Source organism: Wasmannia auropunctata, unplaced genomic scaffold, assembly GCF_000956235.1.
Source record: "Wasmannia auropunctata unplaced genomic scaffold, wasmannia.A_1.0 LD335828.1, whole genome shotgun sequence".
In the NCBI taxonomy this organism is placed as follows: domain Eukaryota; kingdom Metazoa; phylum Arthropoda; class Insecta; order Hymenoptera; family Formicidae; genus Wasmannia; species Wasmannia auropunctata.
Window position 1 is genome coordinate 2,528,311 of NW_012027062.1, and position 20,172 is coordinate 2,548,482.

The window sequence follows — 20,172 nt, forward strand, 5'->3', positions numbered from 1 at the left end:
CTAATAGCCTATAGGCTCACTTGCCCTTCTTTGGATACTTCTTAATATTATTTATATTAAAATAAAGATATTTTATTTTTTAATATGTATTTTAACGTAATTATACAATTTGTAATAGTTCAATTATAATATACATATATATAATATTTTTATTGACAAATTGCATATTTATATTGCATATTTATATTGCATATTTGTTGTGATGGTTTAAGCAATAATACTTCTGAGTTTCTAAATATTTTACAAAGTGCTTTCTTTTATTCTAATCGTGAAAAATTGAATTTACCTTAAGCGACGGTATAATGAATCACTAGGATAACATCGAACTTCTAACTAGTTCGAGATACAAACGATAATGTAATCGGGATGTCTCTTTTATTACACGTCCATTTTTTAGTATCTTAAGTTTCATAGCGAAGAATTGACTGTGAACGCTCGAAGTTCGGCGCTCGCGCTTGTAAATAAACCGAGCAAACGGCGTGGCTTGTGTTGTGTACACAGAGTCGCCGCGTTATCATTTGTACGGCGTGACTGACAAGCGAGCGCCGTGAATCGCACCATGGTGCCGCCGCGTTATTACTCACTTCCCGAGACGCGACCGCGACAAGCTCCAAGAGAGACAAGCACTAGATATACGCGATTATTTCCCAACGATTGTCAACAGGTAGTGGCAGAGAGAACAACTACTCCGTTATTATCCTTCGGAACGCGACTGAAACAAAATTGAAAGCAAACGCGAACGTTTCCCATTAGCGACTATCAGAACACGCGCACTCGTTTAATTCCCGCGATTAACGTCCCGCGGTACAGCGGTGTTGTTTCGCGAAGCGAGTTGCTTCTTCGCCGTAATTCTGCCTCAAGTTGAATAGGAAATTAAGGTTGTAAATTACTGCCTCGTCGTGACATTTACTTGAACGTACGATGCATTTATCGATTACCAACAATATTTGCATTCGTACGTATTGAAACGTGATGCCCGTGCAATTCAATTTTAATGGTACACTTGGATGAGCTATTGGATCTTGCTGTAGCGAATTCGGTTGGACGCACTAGTGCGCACGTTGAAGCATCGTTGTATGTACACAACGGTGTACATAAATCGACTTAAAAAGATAGGTGTTTAATGTAAATATACAAATAGGTTAATATTAAAACCGCGGCGATCTAGAATCCTCCCTTAAAATCATGAATGGATTATTTATGATACATATTCTTTTGTGATTTTTTTGGATTTTAGATGGACGAAGATATATATAAATAAGATATTTATTTACTTCAGCATTCTTGCTAAAAAGGAACTTGGTTTACAAACTGTTCCTTAACTCATATTCATCTTCTTATTTCGTGACAATATATAACGTAACATTTTTGAAACAAATTTTCTAAACCTGATCTAACTCCATATCTTTACATTTGTATTTTATAACTTTACAACTATAGCTATAACAAAGTGGTAACTAAATACTTTTATTAATTCAATTTAAAATATTTTGTATTAATTAAATTACATTTAACTAATTCAGTCTACGCATAGCTATAGTCAGCGACAGTGGAAGAAAAACTATCAGACGGGTCAAAAATGACATAACCGTGGTTTTAGTGTTAAACTACAAAATCTCTTTTCGATATACTTTATTATCCTATTTGGCAAAATTTAATATAAATATATATATATATATATATATATAATTTGTATATAATATGTATATATATATATTTTGTATATAATATTATATTTTATATATATTATATTTGACGTTTTATCATTCGAGATATTTCATTCAGATCAGATCAATGTGCAACGGCTTCAATACGCACTAGTGCGCTCTAGTGCGTCCAATCGAATTCGCTATTAGGCACTGATCTGACTCGTGTGATACTAGACTGAAGTTGCAGGCGCAATCTCGAAGTTTTCAGTAATTAACAACGGAACGCCGCGAAACGGCAATAACGGTATAGATTGATTTCTAGTCGAAACCAGCGTCGCGACGCGTTTGATTGATACGTACCGATGTAAGTAATGTCGTATCTTCATATTGAGAGTGTGACGGAGATTCGCTACTTGTGCGTCGATGATTAAACGTAAATGCGTATTTCGTGAGATACAGAAGTATGTTCAATCGCGACAATCGATAAAGCGACCAGTATTGTTGCGCTCCGCCGACATTTCTTTTTGATTTTAAACCTTTATTTAATAATTAATAAGATTGAACAGCCAAAGACGAGTAATATGACTGGTTGTAAAAATTACTTTATTAATTCTAGTATAAAACGCCACGAAACTAGTTTCGATCCTTACTAGAACTTTCTCAATAGCATTAATAATTAAAAAAATTATAAAGAATCGCATAAATTAATCAGAAGAACATTATTATGCAATGATTAAAATAAAATAAATTATAAAGAAGCGCATAAATTAATCGGAAGAACATAGTCAAAACAATAAATAAATTTCACCAAAAACGTCATATCAATTCAACACATATGACTCCGTTTTTGGTGAAATTCATTTATTGTTTTGACTATGTTTTCCCGATTAATTTATGCGATTCTTTATAATTTATTTTATTTTAATCATTGACTACATAATATGTTCTTCCGATAAAATTCTTTATAATTTTTAAAATTATTAATACGATTGAGAAAGTTCTAGTAAGGATCGAAACTATAGTTTTGTAGCGTTTCCCGGGAAAAAAAGTTCCACATATAATTATATATTATAATTATATGCAAAATATGTTCATATATGTTTCTTTCCTTTGTAAAATTATTCTTTAATACAAAATTGATAATAATAAGAAAGCAACATAAAAAATAATTAAAAGAATAATTTTACATTGTTTTTTTTACAAAAAATAAAAGTTTGAAGAAATGAGAAAAATTGCTCATATATAATCATATATAAATGATTAAAAATATACATATATAATTATATATGAACAATATTTCTCATTTCTTCAAACTTGATTTTTTGTAAAAAAAAAACAATGTAAAAATGATTCTTTTAACTATTTTTTATGTTTCCTTCTCATTATTATCAATTTTGTACTAAAGAATAATTTTACAAAGAAAAGAAACATATATGGACATATTTTGCATATAATATTACATATAATTATATGTGGAACTTTTTTTCCCGGGATTTATACTAGAAAATGAATTAACAAAGTAATTTTTACAACGCTCGTCTTTGGCCGTTCAACCTTATTAATTATTGTATTTATAACGAGTGAAATTTATTAAGAACATTCATTTACTTGCGTTTCGATATGACACGGTGATCGCCCTGAAGGTAAAAACAATCCGCGAGAGCAATGTTTATCACGCACAAGTGTAAAAGGTGCGCGAAGGTGCAGGTAGAAACGTGACGTGACTTTCGCCGTGACGAGGCCCGAGGGTGATGTTGGACGCGCGTGAAGTTGGCCGCGCGATTTACGAATTCGCTCCGACATTTTAGGCTAGGTCTCTACTCCGTCGCGTTGCTTTGGCGAGGCGAACCGAGCCAGGCGTCCAGCGTATCCGCGCGCGTTTTCCTCGCGTTATTCATTCGCGAAATGTATAAATACGGCGCGCTCGGAAAGTTCGACCGTTCAAAGTTTCATGCGCGAGTGTTGATTTTGCTTCAATAACGAATGCATGCGCGATCGTTTTCGCGAGTGAGCGTACTTAACCTATGCCGCGCCGCGTCGAGGGACGAGGTATCGCGCGAGTGTCGTATTTTGTGAAATTCAGGAGCTCGGTCGTGGCCATGTTTTCGCGAGCGAGCATGTTTAGCTCCGAGAGTGCCATGCAAAGTGCCGCGCAATCACCGTGTCTGATAATTAGTGTGCGATCGTAATTGCGAGCGAGTGTAGTGCGAGTACCACGAACGAACGATGACGAAGGAAGCTGAGAGCGAAAGTAGGCCCGGTATCAGGCGGAGCAACTGTGTGGGTGAGTTTCTAATTTAGTTATTATTTCCGTATTTGTGGAAAATTGTATGCAATGAAAATTGTATAGTTATGTCTAATAAATAAATTAATAAATGTCTATTTGAAAGAGTGCTGAAAGGAGTGAAAGATTCAATATATGTAATGATTATTTAAAATAATTATATACAATATTTTATAATTTTGGGCGCTGTTGTATAATTTATGGATATATTTGTAATTTACAGATTACGTTACATTACAACTCCGCTGCTACGCGTCGTATGGGTGAGTCAGGATATCTTTTAATCTTGAAACAATGGATTTATAAGATAAAATTATCCACATAAAATGCATATCCGTATGGTCAAAGAATCAAGTTAAAAGCATAAAAGTATTATACAGAATAATGTATAATGTAGATGTAATATTTCATGGATTTATTATTATTTTTTTTTAACCAAAAGACTAGAATTTAATCGTACAATTATCCGACGATTGATTTATTGTGTATTTATGACACTGCACATATACGTATACATATATTACATTTATAAGGTAGAGCTTTTATTGGCATTTTATCTTATAATACATTAATAATAAATACGAACCTGAACAAATAATCATGCAGTTTATACGCGGATATCCGAATGTATGCAACAATGAATTAATTTTTTTTTAATTCAATTAGTTCCGTGCATTCTCTCCACGCGAGAGAAGAAAGATGATCGGACGACTCTTACGTAAAGGGGAGTAATCGCAAAATTTATCTCGAGCTCGAGTTTATTTTCGCATTCGCCCGGTATGGTAAAACTACAAATTATCATATTCCGTCTTATCGCCCCGAGAATGCAACCGCGTTTTTAATTCAGCCGACAGCGACGGCGGCGACTCGAGAAACGTATTTCGCCTCGGCGAGATCGGACGAGCGTGATACCGGGCGTGCCGCGCCGCGGCGCGACGTCGAGAGTGCGCCCCGTTATTAAATCACGGCCGACGTGTGTACATCGCGCGGTCTGCGTTATAGCAAATACACGCTGCATACACGCCTCGTGGCGTCCCCGACGATTGATAGATACCGCCGCGTCGTTCGATATTTCAAAAGCGCATTGTTCGACACGGACTTTGTCTACGCGCGTCCCAATAGGCGGCTTCCCCCAGTTATCGTCGCATCGTCGTCGACGTGCATGCATAATTCCGCGTGTTGCACGTAGAATGCACGAGTGAGATTAAACCTTGCGAAATGGGTTATTGTGCATCCGCACGTGGCGCAAGTGCTTAAATAGTCATTGCCGGTGCACCATATACGATTGCAGTGCTCGAGAGCGCTGCAAATATACGATCAATGCTCGTCTTTCGGCGTAGGTACGCAAATCGCCCGTGGTAGCGCAAGTTATTATCTTTCATTACACCGCGCGCTCCTTGATCGCGCCCTTAAAAATATGTCCTCCACCTCCATTCGACTTGCATCTTAATTTCTGCACTTTGCATAATATATACTCTGCTAATCTGTAATTTAGTAATTTATTTCGTATAAAAAGAAACGCCTGCGCCCCTTTATGATTTTTTTTTATCTAGATTTATGTAGCTTTAATCTCAAATTTATATTTAGTTCAGGTGCGACGACTATTAGTGAATTTTATATTGAGAGAGATATCGAGCACGCCCTATGCGCACGCGATAATGACGTAAAGATCGCCACGATTTTCCGACCGCCGCGGCCGTCGCCGTCGTCGTCGAGGACTTTGCGTATAATTTCGCCGAAGCAAATTTCGTTGTGCGCGCAGACGTTTAAAATATGCGGCAGGCGGTACGAACTCAATTTACCGTCGGTACATATACCGAATGAACTTCCCTATCAGACTGGAGAAGGGAGCTCAGCGGAAATCGTTGCCAAGAAAAATAGTAAGAGCCATTCACTTCGCCGCGTAATGGAGTTAAAGGATTTAGAATTTGGCACGCGCGGGTGGATCGGATCGCGGCGGCGGTGGCGGCGGCGGCGGCGGCGGCGGCGGCGATGTCCCGGTCGAAAAAGCATCTTAACCCACGGATTACGGGATCTCGTACATACCATTCGTAGAATGGATCATTGAACGTCGGTCGGACAATAAAATGCGCCATAAAGGCCGCTAGGTCGCTAATTATATCCCCGAAGGGAAAAGCCGAGCATAAAGAAAAAAAAAAGATAACATCGTCGAAAGACAGAAAGGAAGAGAGAGCATTCTTGGAATACTTGCACCTGACGGCACCTGTTTCTTAATTGGCTTCCTGTAAAAGATGGAGGGAACGAACGACGAGACTCTCGACAATGATTTCAGGCGTGAAGTTCTATTGCGCGACGATCGTGTTTTCAATCGTCCCCCGTTATCCGCTACGCACGCATTATTGCCCGAGTATTTCTTTTTATCGCGTATAATACAAGTACGTTTGATCGCGTGATCGAAATTCGTTGCGCAATGAATCCCGCTCTCGATTATCGTGCTGTAATTGCACCGATTGTTGATGCGATAAGCACGTATTATTATTTTTGTCGAGTACATATATATTCTCGGACTGTCGTCGTGAAGTACAATTTCGTGCATTTCGAGAGAATTTAATGATTGATTTGACTAACGGTCGGTTGCGAGGGAACAATTCACATTTTTTCTTCTTTTTGATAACAGAGAGAAATCAAGAGCAGAAATTTTACACAAAATATTTTTTAAATCAGAAACCCTTATTTATTCTAATTATTATAAAATAGCAATGAAATATTAATTATCTGCACTATATCTTTTTTGTTGCGATGTTGCATTTTGGTTCGACATTTTTGCATGTATATTTCATTTTGTTTCTAGAATTAAGTTTGCTCGTATGTGTACCATCCTTAAGTTCACCCGCAATATTAGCATATGAATTTTCATGAGTGTAATATTCATGGACGCTGTTTGTTTTGTGGCAGTCATGTATTATATGGGTGGGATCCAGCTAAAAACAAGTTTAACAACAAAAGCAAATATGGCCAGCTATACAAGCGAACTATATCTAGATATTTGCTGAAACGTGTTTTCCTAACAAATTTAAAGATAATTCATCTTTCCGACGCGAATTCGATTGAGCAAAATATCCTATTATGTAACTTAAAAACTTCCGATATTAAATATCGCGGTAAGGCTTATACGATAAAGGAAAGCTAGCAATTGAGCGGAGAATAATTTTGTTACTTGAGCTTTTCGAGCTTGAATCGGATAGATCTTTAAAGTAGAAATGTTGATATAAATTACAGCTATATATTTATGTTTTTTAAGGGAAAATATTATTTTTACATGCATTCCTGAAATTCAATATAAATAGCATATCTCACAATCATAGGGTTGATTTTAATATCTGCAACTAGAATGTTCATAAGTGACTTTTTAAAAATTTTTAGAAAAAATCTTTAGAAAAATCCGCTCGATTATCGGTCGCAATTTTCATGATCTGCGCATCTCCCGCAATATGTTATATAATTTAACTCGGCGAAATTCGCGAGATCGCGGGAAATGCCTCCGCTAGTTAGCGGCGCGCGTTGTGATTGTTTGCGACGCGCCGAAAATTTACTCATCTCCATACGCGCGCGATCAGGCTCCGGCGTGATTCGCTGGCATTCATGAACCAGCAATTTTATCGACAAACACCGGACGACGTTCAAATACATATTTAATGCCCGTGTGTGTATGCACTTGTGTGCGTATGCGTAAACATGATTTTGCGCATCGAATACGGGCCGCGCGGTTTGCACAGCTGATGGATCAATACAGGACATTACCGCGACGAGTAATAAGTTGCCAATACCTGATTCATCACCGTCAATACCGTCGGAGTACATCGCGATAATTAGCCGGTAATCCTTGAGCGTTCGATAACCGTGCGAGCGGGGCGAGCGTATAAGGTACATTGACGCGCTACACGCGTGACAGCGCCGCCGTGTGCGCGTGAACGCTTCCCGTAAATGGTAATTACCGTCCGGAGTGATAACTTTGAAGATACCCGATTAATGCCGGTTCCGTGGTTTAGCATAAGCTAAGATTATAGGAGACAGCCCGTGTTATCGAAGTCAATATCGTCAGGCTAGCTCAGATTGGGGAGCGTATAGCGATATACGATGATGATAGTGCCTTAGAATGGCACAACGATGATAAGCCGTAATTGCAGCTCCTGCAGAAACCACTTAGTCTGCATATATATTATTGCGCCATAACGCTATCTATTTCGTTTATCGAACTAATAAACCTACGGAAATATTGTGTCGCATGTATGTAATACAATTAAAGCAGTTCTTCACTTCGTAACGTCTTATCTCGCTAACTTTGCTAATCGATAAAAAGTAATTATTTTCGTAATTAATTGCGATAATTTATATGTTGAATATCCACTTTATAATCTACCACCTCTTTCGTATGTAATCTGCGCTCGTGCGTTACTCCATTCCCCATAAAATAGACGAATGGCAACGAGCCCGTCATCGCTATTTATTACCTACGCGCTTAGGTTACCAGATAATTTCGCTATTCTACACGTGAAGTACGGCGTAGACGACCGGCGCTGGGGTTTTGGTTCTTATGAAATATAAACCATCGCACCGCACGATCGTTTGCGGCATCGTGCGCAACCCTCGAAATGCATCAAGACTACATGCGAGTGCTAAAGCGCTCTCTCTCTCTCTCTCTCTCTCTCTCTCTCTCTCTACCGCACTCCCGCGTATATTTCATCATCATAGGTTCCGCGGTGTTGTCGCGGTCCTTCCTAGGTATATATTCCTCTTGCGTTAAGAATACAACGAAATAAAGTCCATCGATACGGTCGATGCGCGCGGCCGTGGCCGTTTTCGCGATTACGATCCGGGAAAAGTTCACCGTGTGACACCCAGTGTGACTCACCGGCGCAATATTGTGGTAATAAAGACATTTGGCGGATATCCAGCTGCGTGTATGGGATTTTACCCTACTGTAAACAGTCGTTTCGCGAAGACGGACGGCGAAACTTTGCAAGCGGTGTGTATACTCTTCGCGGATTTGACGAACTCTCTTGCTTCCTTCCTTCCTTCCCACCCCTGCCTGCGAACGCACGCTGCACGCGTTTCAGATTCTTCCACAGCGCGCTTCCTCGTTGTCGGGGGCGGGGGGGCGAGGGGGCTCCGCGCTCCGCGCTCGCTAGTTTGAAAGAACTCCGCGTTTCTCTCTTTTCCCCCTCCCCTCTCGCCTTCCACACCGCAACCGCGATCTCGCTCATCGCATACGAATCGTATTACAGCCGCCTCCCCGACGATGTCGGTTCTCTCGATATTGCGTGCACGACTTATCCGTATCGGCCCCGGTGAAATCACCGCAGCGCGTACCCGCGACGTCGATAAAACTCGTACGCGAAACGCATACACACTTACTCGAATCATTGACTCACGGCTGCCGGTCGCGCGGTGTCATGGTCGCGAGGCTCGTACGAGCCACCCGTTATACTATTCGTCGTACTTGTACCCGGAATCGTTCGGATATTGCACAACCGACAACGCATGCATATTCAAACGCGAGTCGCGTTGGTTTTCATCGCATGCATTGGAGGACTCTTGTTATACGCATCGCGATTTCGCACGGCTAATGCATTCATGCACGTATCCAAGTCGCGATTCCGAATCGGTAAACACGGCCGGGCACGGTGCGGTGACGCGACATTATTGGAATCACCGTGTTTTCTCTCCCCCTTGTCGCTGCTCTCTCGCTGTTTTTCTTTTTTTTTTCTTCTCGCAACTTTATTTTTATTTCTCTTTTTCGTACGATTACGACACGTTTCGCACGCCGTTGCGCGAGCTCGAAAATTTTTTAATCTCGCCGACCGGAGCGCACTGCCCGGAAATTAAAATGCGTCCACTTCGTTAGGTAAATTTTTAATATGCGCAAGTAGTGCGCGCCCGCACCTGCGTTCTATGCGTGCACCCCTCTGGAAATCCGCACATAAAGTACGCAAAAGCACGATACAATAAAAATCACAAGGTGCAAGGCGAAATTGCGAAAAATCCATACGAGGCGCAATTATGGCGCGCTGTTGGTACTCTCTCCGATACGGTCGCACATACGGCCTTAATTTTTTTTACTGGGAACGAATATTGTGTTTTATCGCGTTGGTTCGACTCTCGCACTGGAGATGTCCCCCATTTGCGCCACATTAAGTTTTAATGACATACTTTTTAACGAATTTGAGCGTTATTCGTTAGTGGAAATTTTAGAGAAGGCCGTCATTTGTTGCAACTTTTTAATTGCAAAATACTTTCATAAATATTCATTAAACTAAAATTTTTGATTTCTTTTATTATTTGTTCACACCTCTAAACTTTAATTCGTGAAAATTTCTAAATTTTCAATCACTGATAATTACGAAATTAAAAAACTGGAATATTACACGTTTTTCGATGAAAGATTGTATTTTTACTCCATTTTGACATTTACGTAAACGAATAATTTGTTCTTCTACGTGACGCAAAAATTCATCCGAAAAACTTACCGTGTAAAAATATCTCATAATACGAAGGAGGCATGGCTATATAAAAGGTTCGTGCGCTCTTCATTTCATAAAAACGTACGTTCTCATTATCTAATTTCCACTTCTCATTAGCCGGCGGGAGTTTTTTGTACGCCACGCCCTTCTCTTCGGATGCACTTTTGCAAACGTATCACCTGGCTATTTCTCCCTCGGAACTATATGGACCGTTCCGGTATGCCGGAACAATGTCGTCTGCATATGCCGGCCAAAACTTCGACAAAAGAGCCAAAGGGTGCCACGTTGTCGAATACCACGTGTCTCAACGTAGCCGACGAAGGTCACTTACAGGCCCTACTTTCACTTAGAGAACGCGACCAAATTAAAATCGATACGAAAGTCAGTTGTTCTTCTCTCTCTCTCTCTCTCTCTCTCTCTCTCTCTCTTTCTGTTGTAATAGATGGTATAGTATCATGGTAATAAATTAAAAATTTATGAGTCCTTATCGTCGTTCGTTGGGAAAGACTCGATAGTCATGTATTTCCTTCGTGAATTCATGAAACTCGATGTGTACCTACTTTATGCATTATAAAATTATAGGATTGAATCGAATAAATGGAGGCATGTGCTTATGCATCGATCTTATTTCTTATGCAATCACAATTTTTCATTGTATCGCCAATGTATTATCAATGAGAATATCAGTTTTTTTATATGTGTTGTTTCAGTTAGTTTGTTATATATTACAATTTAAAATATAAAACTATAATCGCTATTAGTGGTATTTAGATATAAATGTATTTATAATTGCAGTTTAGTTAGAAATTGAAACAACTTTATTGGAAAAAGAAGCCAGTTTTTATGCTTTCGAATATTAAGCTGTTCACCCGACGCTAATGGCATTTCAGTTCTTGAATCTTAATCGATTCGTGTGCATCGAAAGTAAAGAGAATATTTATATTTATCAAGAGAGAAAATTGGCGTTTACTCCCCAAACTGATTTAACAGATGCAAAATGTATTCATCGGCAGAAAAAAAGGAGCAAACGATATTTTACTTTACAGGATCGGATGTTATTCTAATGTCGGTTCGAACGAATATATTTCGCAATCACATTCCGCAAACACAGGAACCTTCCACACACTTGTCGCAAAGAAATAGAGTCGTACCGTGTATCTGGCAGACTGATTGCGCGTGACGAAGCTTTAAGCATTACGGTAACGCGATATTTTGCGTATTCCCGCGCGCGTACGCGCCGCGCCGGGGATATTTTATTCATATCCTTACGAGTGTCTCTCTCTCTCTCTCTCTCTCTCTCTCTCTCTCTCTCTCTCTCTCTCTTGCAATGCACACATGTTCGGCGAATATTTCAGCCGTGACACAAAGGTATCCGAATTCGCGGATGTAGAAAACGTCCCGATCGCGGCGCTCATGCATGTATTCATGCACGGTCGCGCGCGCGAGTATCTTTAGAAGATGCACGCGTGGTCCGTATTCTCATGCGGTATTCGCTACTACACGTATATGTATATGTGCAGCAGCTAGCCGATGCGGTTCAGACTTTCGTGCGTTATGCCTGCCCCTCGATGAGGCAGGTGGACGTCGCCTAGAAATTCGTTAAGGGGGACTTTAGACGCTGCCCCCGTTTATGCCCGAGCAAGTTCGCTAAAGGAGAAGGGGGGAGAGGGGGGGAGGGATAAGTCTCCCTTTATGACTCGTCCGTAGCATAAGAAATTTTAAATGCAGCGAAACGGCGCGCGTAACGAATCAAGAAGCTATCTGAATCATATCTCTTCATTTGGATTAGATTTGCGACCGGCTTAACGGACGCCGTTAGTTTGAACGAGAGTGCGCGTCCCCGGATTGCTGCATTTTATATTCTTGCGCCATAATCCTCGGTTTTCTACAGTTGCGGTTCTTCGCCCGCGCAATGAAGGCAAGTGGCGTACTTGGCGGTCCTCTGAAAACGGCGATCTAATTCCTAACGGCCAATTTCGCTTATAGACCGTGTCGACTTCTTCCCTTGGCTTTGCCGAACTCAATTTCGCAAATGCCGTTTGCGCAAATCGCCACGTAATGCTGCGCGACGTCGGTATCTAAAAACGCTTAAGATAATCCGATATTATCGAAGTGTCGACATTAAATTTTGATATGAATTTTATATAATATGCTTGCTACTAATAATTTTGAAATATTGTATGTTAAATACATACACACACAATTTATTGACTTGTACATTAATTTATTGCCGCAGGTCTTTAGCAATCCTTACCGTGTAATTTAAAAAAAAAATCGAATAATTGATATATGCAGTGTTTACGAGAAATATTTCAAACAACTTATGTACAGCTTTAAATAACTCGAAATTAATCGCACATATGTATTTCAGCAATTCGCGAACGTCTCGCATCCTTGACATTTATACGTCGGACATATTTCACTCCAACGTGTCGCGGAAATTACGATTTGTTTTATACCTCGGGGCGAATAGCCGCGTATGCGTGAAATTTGAATTGGTTTGCAATGACTCGTAGAAATGCAGGTTCCAGCATATACGGAAATTGACAACACGTAAAAAACATTTCCTACATTTCACTTTCATTCTACTGTTTTCAGATATCAAAAACAGTCGATTAAGAATTTTATTATGGTATGATTCATGTTATATGAGAATAAAATAAAAGGAGTTTAATCGATACGGAAATATACTTTATATATGCATTTATGTGCGAATGCAGAAGAAATACGAGCAGGAAAAACACGCTTTATAAAAAGGAACTCATTTAATCTATCATAATTATTTATTGAATCACCATTTTACTTTGTATTATTGCTCTGTCTTTTTATTACGTTATTTATTATTATCTATTCTTGATAAATAGAAAAAAAGATTATTATAATTGTTTCTATTATTCTCTTATATACTTGATTTTATTTAGACTTTTAAAACTATTTTATAAACAGTTTTACTTGCTTTATGTTATTTTTTATGACTAATTGACGTTAAAAATATTTGTGGAAAAATGAAAATGTTTGAGTAATAAAAGATTGCAAACAGATAATAACTAATTTTAAATAAACTATTTTTTTATATTTCAACGTATGAATGGTTCTTTTGTGCGTTTCTTCATTTCGCCTTGCTCGTATATATCTCTAGGTAATTTAAGAAAATCAACAATCGTTCAGTCTTCTGCACGTCAACAACGATAAATCATAAAAATCAGTCTTATCTTTTGTCTTACCTTTCTAATTGGCGGGTTCTGTCCGCGATCATTAATTACCTCATTCCATTACCGCGCTTGATTGCCTGGCTGAAATATTTTCACCTGGAGCCGCATTAATTCATCATCCACAATAAATAATAAGAATGTGGCGAAAACTGCCATTTAGACCGCGTGCTCTTCAAGACCACAGTAATTTGCTGTCTGTTGTATCATCATTTATACAGTCCGAAACATATATCTCGTTGCTACATGTAAAGTTGTTACATACCAAAAAATAAAATATCAGAAAAGTCAAAACGATTATCTAACGATTATTATAAAACGGTTATTTAATCCTTACGATTATAATCCATTAAGTAATAAATACGAAATATAAAGAAAAAATGAACTTAAAATTATATTACAAACACATATAAAGGAAAAGCAAAGAAAAAGAAAATTAAAAAATGTGACGAAAGATTCAAACTTTTTCATTTTTAATATAGGCTTAGGAACTATTCTGTGAAAAACATAATAATTGTATAATAATAATTAATTTCAAGACATCTGTTTTGATACAAATTTTGATAAGTTGACGTTTTAATCAGTGCAAATCTTATCATAATTTAATCTTGGAAAGTTCTTCCATTTCGTGACAATAATTCATAAGTTTCAGTGTGATTCGAGAAACACTTTGAAAATAAACTCGACGATTAAATTTTCAGATCCGACAAACAATTAATTTCTTACACCGCAAAATTGTTACTGTTTACTCATGTGTTCTTGTCACCGATTTAGCGATAAATGCAACTGTTCGTGGCCATTGTCCGATTCTATCGGGCGTACACAAATAAACCAACACGCGAAGAGAACTACGTTGACAGATTGCCGATTAATTACATCGTTCAAGGGTGAATCCGCCTTCTTTCCGCACCCCATTCCGGCTCACCCTTTGCGTACTGCCCCGATGGCAGCAAGTCGATAAACACACCCGCTACTCGCGTGCATTCGGCGATGGATTAATGACCGCTGCAACGGCTGCGCCGCTTATAAATCATGCTTACGCGCCGTCTGCGACGATCGGTGGAATTTGGATCGGTAAAAGAGGTAAAGAAATCCCCTCCGTGAGTTACATCAAAGATTAACTGCACTCTTATCAATTAACATTGGTTTTATGATGTATTTCCCCAACATAAAGTATATTTTTGCGCGTCTAATTATCGGATATGTAGTACCAGACTGTAGTATTATACTTTGAGCTTATCGGTTTTCGATTGCATAACCGCGATATAAAAATGTAATTACAATTTAAAATTTTATTACATAGAAAATCGTAGCTTTAATCACGCGGCACAAAATATTGCAGTTGCATCACAGTATACATAACAAACATATCGGTAATTAATATATATATTTTGTATCTTTAAGTGAAAATTTTTATTGATATATTATACATTAAATAATTTTTAATTCGAATACAAGAGTTGTAGCGCGAATCACTAGACGTAATTAATAAAATTTTATTTCGTCAAAAAAAAAATTTTAACTGAACATTTTTAAACATTTATTAAATTTTCTTGTTGCTCATATAAGAAACAAATATTTCTTATGTAATCTCGGTGGTCTTTGTTACGACGGTGTACGGTATGCGCCTCGCGCCAATTAAGCTTCGCGGGAATCAAAGTAAACAATTGTACACGAGCATAGTTACGTTTGCAGTGCTCCAGCATAATTAATACACCTGCGCTCGACAGAACACGTCGTTGTTCGTGGATGACGAGTGCATTCGTCTTTGAATGAAGTCTAAGCAAAGTGTTCATATTTCTCATAACGCTGGAATCATTTGTACCAGACGCTTTATATATAATGAGCGGTTTCCTTTAATATTTCATTCAGTGTGACACGTGCGCAATATGAATCTCCAGAAGTTTCATCTAGGCGGTGCGTCTAAATTACTTCTAATTGTTTGACCTAACGTGCACGTTGGGACGAATAATGTTTCAAATTAGTCGTGCTGAATAATGGAATAATTATAATTAAATGATATTTTCCGATAGGCATTCGAAAGGGACTCTCACCGGAATATAATATATTTTCAGATGATATTAAGATATTTTTAAAGTTTGTCTTAAAACTTGGATCAATTAAAAATGTAGAGATGTGCCGATATAAAATTATATAAATTAAGGCAAACAGCAGTAGTTGCGTTCCGCAAAGCGCATCATGCACATGATTTATCCTTTTATCTTTGTTTAACATTTGGCACAATTTGAACACAAGGCTAACACAAGGATACATCATGCGCATGATGCGTTTTGCGGAACGCAGCCAGTGTGTCCTTGAAAAAAAAAAGAATAGTGTTTAAAAATGATTTACAAGTTTCCGTGCGAGTGGCAGGAAACTGGAATTCGTTATGTGTCCGAAAAGTATTCTGCCGACCACGTGTCCGGGAAAGGGCCATCCTATTATGCGCGCACACTACAATTTACCGCTTCTATTCGCCAGGCCTGCATCGAAAGAGCCCCTTGACTGCGGCGCCCGGTCGACCGTGTGTCTCAGGCTTCCGTGGAAGGTTGCGTCTCGCTTCGACGGCCGCCTATATACGGCGCGTGGTCCCTTTAAAGATCTTATCTCGCGCCGTGGATGGATAAAAATAAGGACGTCGTCCTTCCTAGAGTCAAAGTGCATTATCGTTCGTTTCCGCGCCATGGTTGCCCGCCCGCCGAGAGGAGACCAGGAGAGCCTGCAGGCTGCCAGGCTGCTACTATGTATACTGCTGCCGCTGCTTTCGAGAGAGCCACTGACGCGTTGTCGTTCAACCGCGACCTCTCGACGTGGAAACTTCCGTTCCGACGACCCGTATTGAGCGGACTCTGGGCTCTTTTGAGCGACTCTCACGCCGGAAAGAGGCCGGAGAGGCGGCACGACGGCGGCGGGTAGGCTGTGCGGGTGCGGCACAAAATTCGTGTTCCTTCGAGAGAGGCGCGTCGTCTTCCCCGCCGTCTAACGCCGACGTCAAGCGAGAATTTATTGCACCCGCCAAGAAGAGAGTCCCCGAGACTTTCTTTCGAATCGAGAAGCCACCGGATCTCCTTCGTGCGACCGATTCGCGCGGTGAAAAATAGATCGCCCCCGCGTCTCTCTCGTTGGAAGTTAAAAAGGCGCTGCTCTCGGCGCCTCGGTTTTTGCTTGGCGTTCCGCCCTAGGCGCTTTTCATTTGGTTGTATATTTCAATGTGTCTTTGTAATGCCCCTAATACCCGTACTGCCAGACGTCCATTTGTCGCCTGACCACGTTCGGCTGCGACGGCTTGCGACGGTATAATTTCCTATTACTCACTGAGAAAAAAGGTTGTCGACGAGACGCAACGGATTATCACGAATGGACATTTGTTTCCCGACCCGTGATACACGTGTACACGTTTCGTACTTTCAGCAGATAATGATATAAATTGAATGTAATTTATAGATGTGTACACAGATTTTTTTAATCGTACATCATTTTTAATTGCAGTATTTATAAATCTGATTGTTAATGTTTTATACTCGTGTACGAGCGAAGCGGATTCTAGTCTCGCGCTCCTTTTTTGTCCCAAATCCGCTTTTGCTGATACGCGATTTTTTTTATTACGAATTTCTCTGAGATCCGGCAGGACATAATGCAACAGGATTTAATGTCGAGTCTTACTTTAATAATATCCAGTCATCGCGAATTTTATCGCTACGTAAAAATTTTGTCAAGTACTCGTATATACGCGTCGATTCCATGCGTTACGAGGAACCCCGCCTTCCATTATAACATGCGGCCCGTACAATGTGCCTGCTTTTAACGTGAAGAAACGATGACAAACGTAAGGTGACAGGTATAACATGCGCTAACATGCAGCACTTAAACTACCTGCCTCGTTCGAGCGGCGGGTTCAATCGACCGCGCGCGTTGCGTACTCGACTCAAGTCAAATGCATCATCTCACGCCCACGCGAACCCTCGACACGTGCGACAGGAATACGTCTCCCCCATCCCCTGCCTCCGGGTTCCCTCCGTTTTCCCGCCTCATCCCTCGAGAGGACACAAAAATCCATTGTGCTTCTAACGAGCGCTATTTCTCGTCAACCGTCCATGGTACCGTGAAATTTACCAGATTAACGCCGTTCGCCGGCAAAAATGAATTTTTTAATGCGCGACCTGGACACATCTCACACCCGCTGGTGTTTGCAACCCGCGACGCGCGCGCAATCCTCCCGCCGTGAAATGCGTAAAATCCTCAGCGTAAAAATGTAAATGTGGCTGTAAGCTGGCGTGAAAGAAAGAAAGGCGACGGGTCGCATGGAAATTTTCCGGCTGGTAATAATTGGTAATAAAGAGGATTAGTAGCGAATATCGTAAACCGGGGAAGATAGGATCATCGAGGTGAATGGGATCAGAATTATGATTATGGAAATGCATTAAATGCATTTCTTTTTCGTTGTTTTGAGTACGCATGTTGTGTAGATGGTGTCCATATAGCTTGTATTACTGTCTCAGATTACGCGTAAATTTATTCCGCGATATGTACAAGCCCAATTATTTAGGGAGACTTTTTACTTTTACGGTTACGTAATACTGCGAGAAACAGATTCGTTTAGAAATAAAAGAATTCCATTACGGATTTGAGAAGATTAATGAGGAAGATTAATAATACATGGTACCTGAGAAATCTCGAGCATATTCTCTAATTATAGATACAAATTAAAAATATGGCAATTATTTTGATACTTGTACTCGAGCTCGTACTAATAGTTTCTCAAACTTAACTTATCGAAAACTTGGAGAGTTTTGTTGAATTTTCTTTTAAGAGGGTACGAATGTACAATATCGATTTTAATTTAATTTTAGATTCTCTTTACTGTACAAAAATCGATACGGGAGCTTATGACTTATTAATTAATCGAAGTGTACATTAAGACTCTTATAGATTTCTTGATTGAAAACACGTTATCATGAAAGCATTAATCTTTGAGTTATAAATCATAGTTCACGGTATGTACGGTAATTTCGTGTATGATAGGTTAATATATAATTCTGAAGATACTTTTTACGTTAGTCTTATCTGCTCGCGTGCTCCTTATACGACAATATAAGCTGCGGACATTAGGCGACTTCGCGTGCGGCGATTCATTTTCTTGCACGCATCCTGACGTGATACGCCGTACCTTGCCTTTGGCGTGCGTGCGTTCCGGATTATGGATCGACTCGAAGCGCTCTCAGGAATCTCGAGTTATTTTATGAGCCGTTAAGATCGGGAGGCTTTTTTCCACTTATGAGATTAAAAAGCCGTCCACGTGCGCGGACGGGGACGCACAGACGCAGAACGACGGGTGGCTCATCAGGAAAATTGAATTTATGACAATTTGTCTACTTTATCTTTAACGTGTCATAAATTTTAATTTCCTGATATGTATGCATATTTCTTGATACATATGTAGAAAGCACTTAGCGGTTACGTGAATCGCTAATAAGACAGTATAGGAAGAATTACTGTCTCTTTGATTACAAAGAATAAAAAATTATCATCTACATCTATTATAATGAACCATCTGTCTAGTTTTATGTTTGATCTATGATTCAAGGAAAAGATAATTTCAGTATAAATCTACTTAAATTATTAAATATTTTCATTGTATCAATTAGAATGTTGTGTAGCAAAAAATAATTTTGCAAGGAATTTCAATTTTTTTCAGAATTACATAAAACAGCTACGTTATTAATACATTATTATGAGAATAAATATTATGTATCGGAAAGAAAATAGATATGTCAATAAATGACATAATATATATCTACTATATACATATGCTTAAGATTTACGGTAAATGTATGTAAATGCAATTCTGCCACTGCGCTGCGAAAATGGTTAATGGTAATGTCTATCAGTTTGTAACTCTGCAATAGTATGTGTTTCGAAAAAGCGTACGATATCCTTGTATATATTCCATATATCTTTTCTACTGGCTCTATCGATCCGTATTGCGAGAGACACCTTTATTTCCAACTGGTTTGCTATTCATATTCCTACAAAGTTACATGGGATCGTGAAATAAATATATTTGTATTTGATACAACATAACCATGTGCACAAAGTCGTAAAAAAGATGCGATGTAGTATATTACAATGTAACTGCTCTGCGGAATCAAATAGTATGCAGTTGTATAACTCGTAATTGTTATATAAAAAATAAATTGTTATTCCTAATATATTCTAGGAGGCAGTTTTTACAATTTTTCTAAGAAATTATATTTGTAAATATATTGCTCCGCGTCTACATACCGTAGCGAACAGATAAGAGAAGAGAACAGATTTGTTGTAGATTTGCAGTTTTCGCTTTGAGAGGAAGCACAAGGTATAACGTGAGGTACCGAGCCGTCAAAAAGGATGAAAGTCCGTCGAAAGAGGACGGTTTTCTCCGACATTTGTTCCAGCGAATACATATATATATATACGATTCCGTCCCCTTGCTCGTCGTATATCCCGAAGCCAGGGACGCCATTAGTGTACATCAAGGGATCGACTTATTCTCTCTCTCTCTCTCTCTC

At 39.2% G+C, this 20,172-nt stretch overlaps 1 protein-coding gene across 4 annotated transcripts in view; it reads left to right on the forward strand.

The window, feature by feature from the left end:
• LOC105455960 (melatonin receptor type 1B-A-like) overlaps positions 1-20,172 on the forward strand; it is a 150,679-nt gene that overhangs the window by 18,235 nt on the left and 112,272 nt on the right. For 3 of the 4 annotated variants that reach the window (XM_011699683.1, XM_011699684.1, XM_011699687.1), the window contains one exon: positions 4,157-4,196. Coding sequence is in view for 1 of the 4 variants with exons in the window: in XM_011699682.1 (XP_011697984.1) it covers positions 3,876-3,933; positions 4,157-4,196 (98 nt within the window). In the remaining 3 variants the exon portion in view is untranslated. Of the gene's footprint in view, positions 1-3,440; positions 3,934-4,156; positions 4,197-20,172 lie in introns of those variants that run through there. The other variant, XM_011699682.1, reaches the window with a different exon arrangement.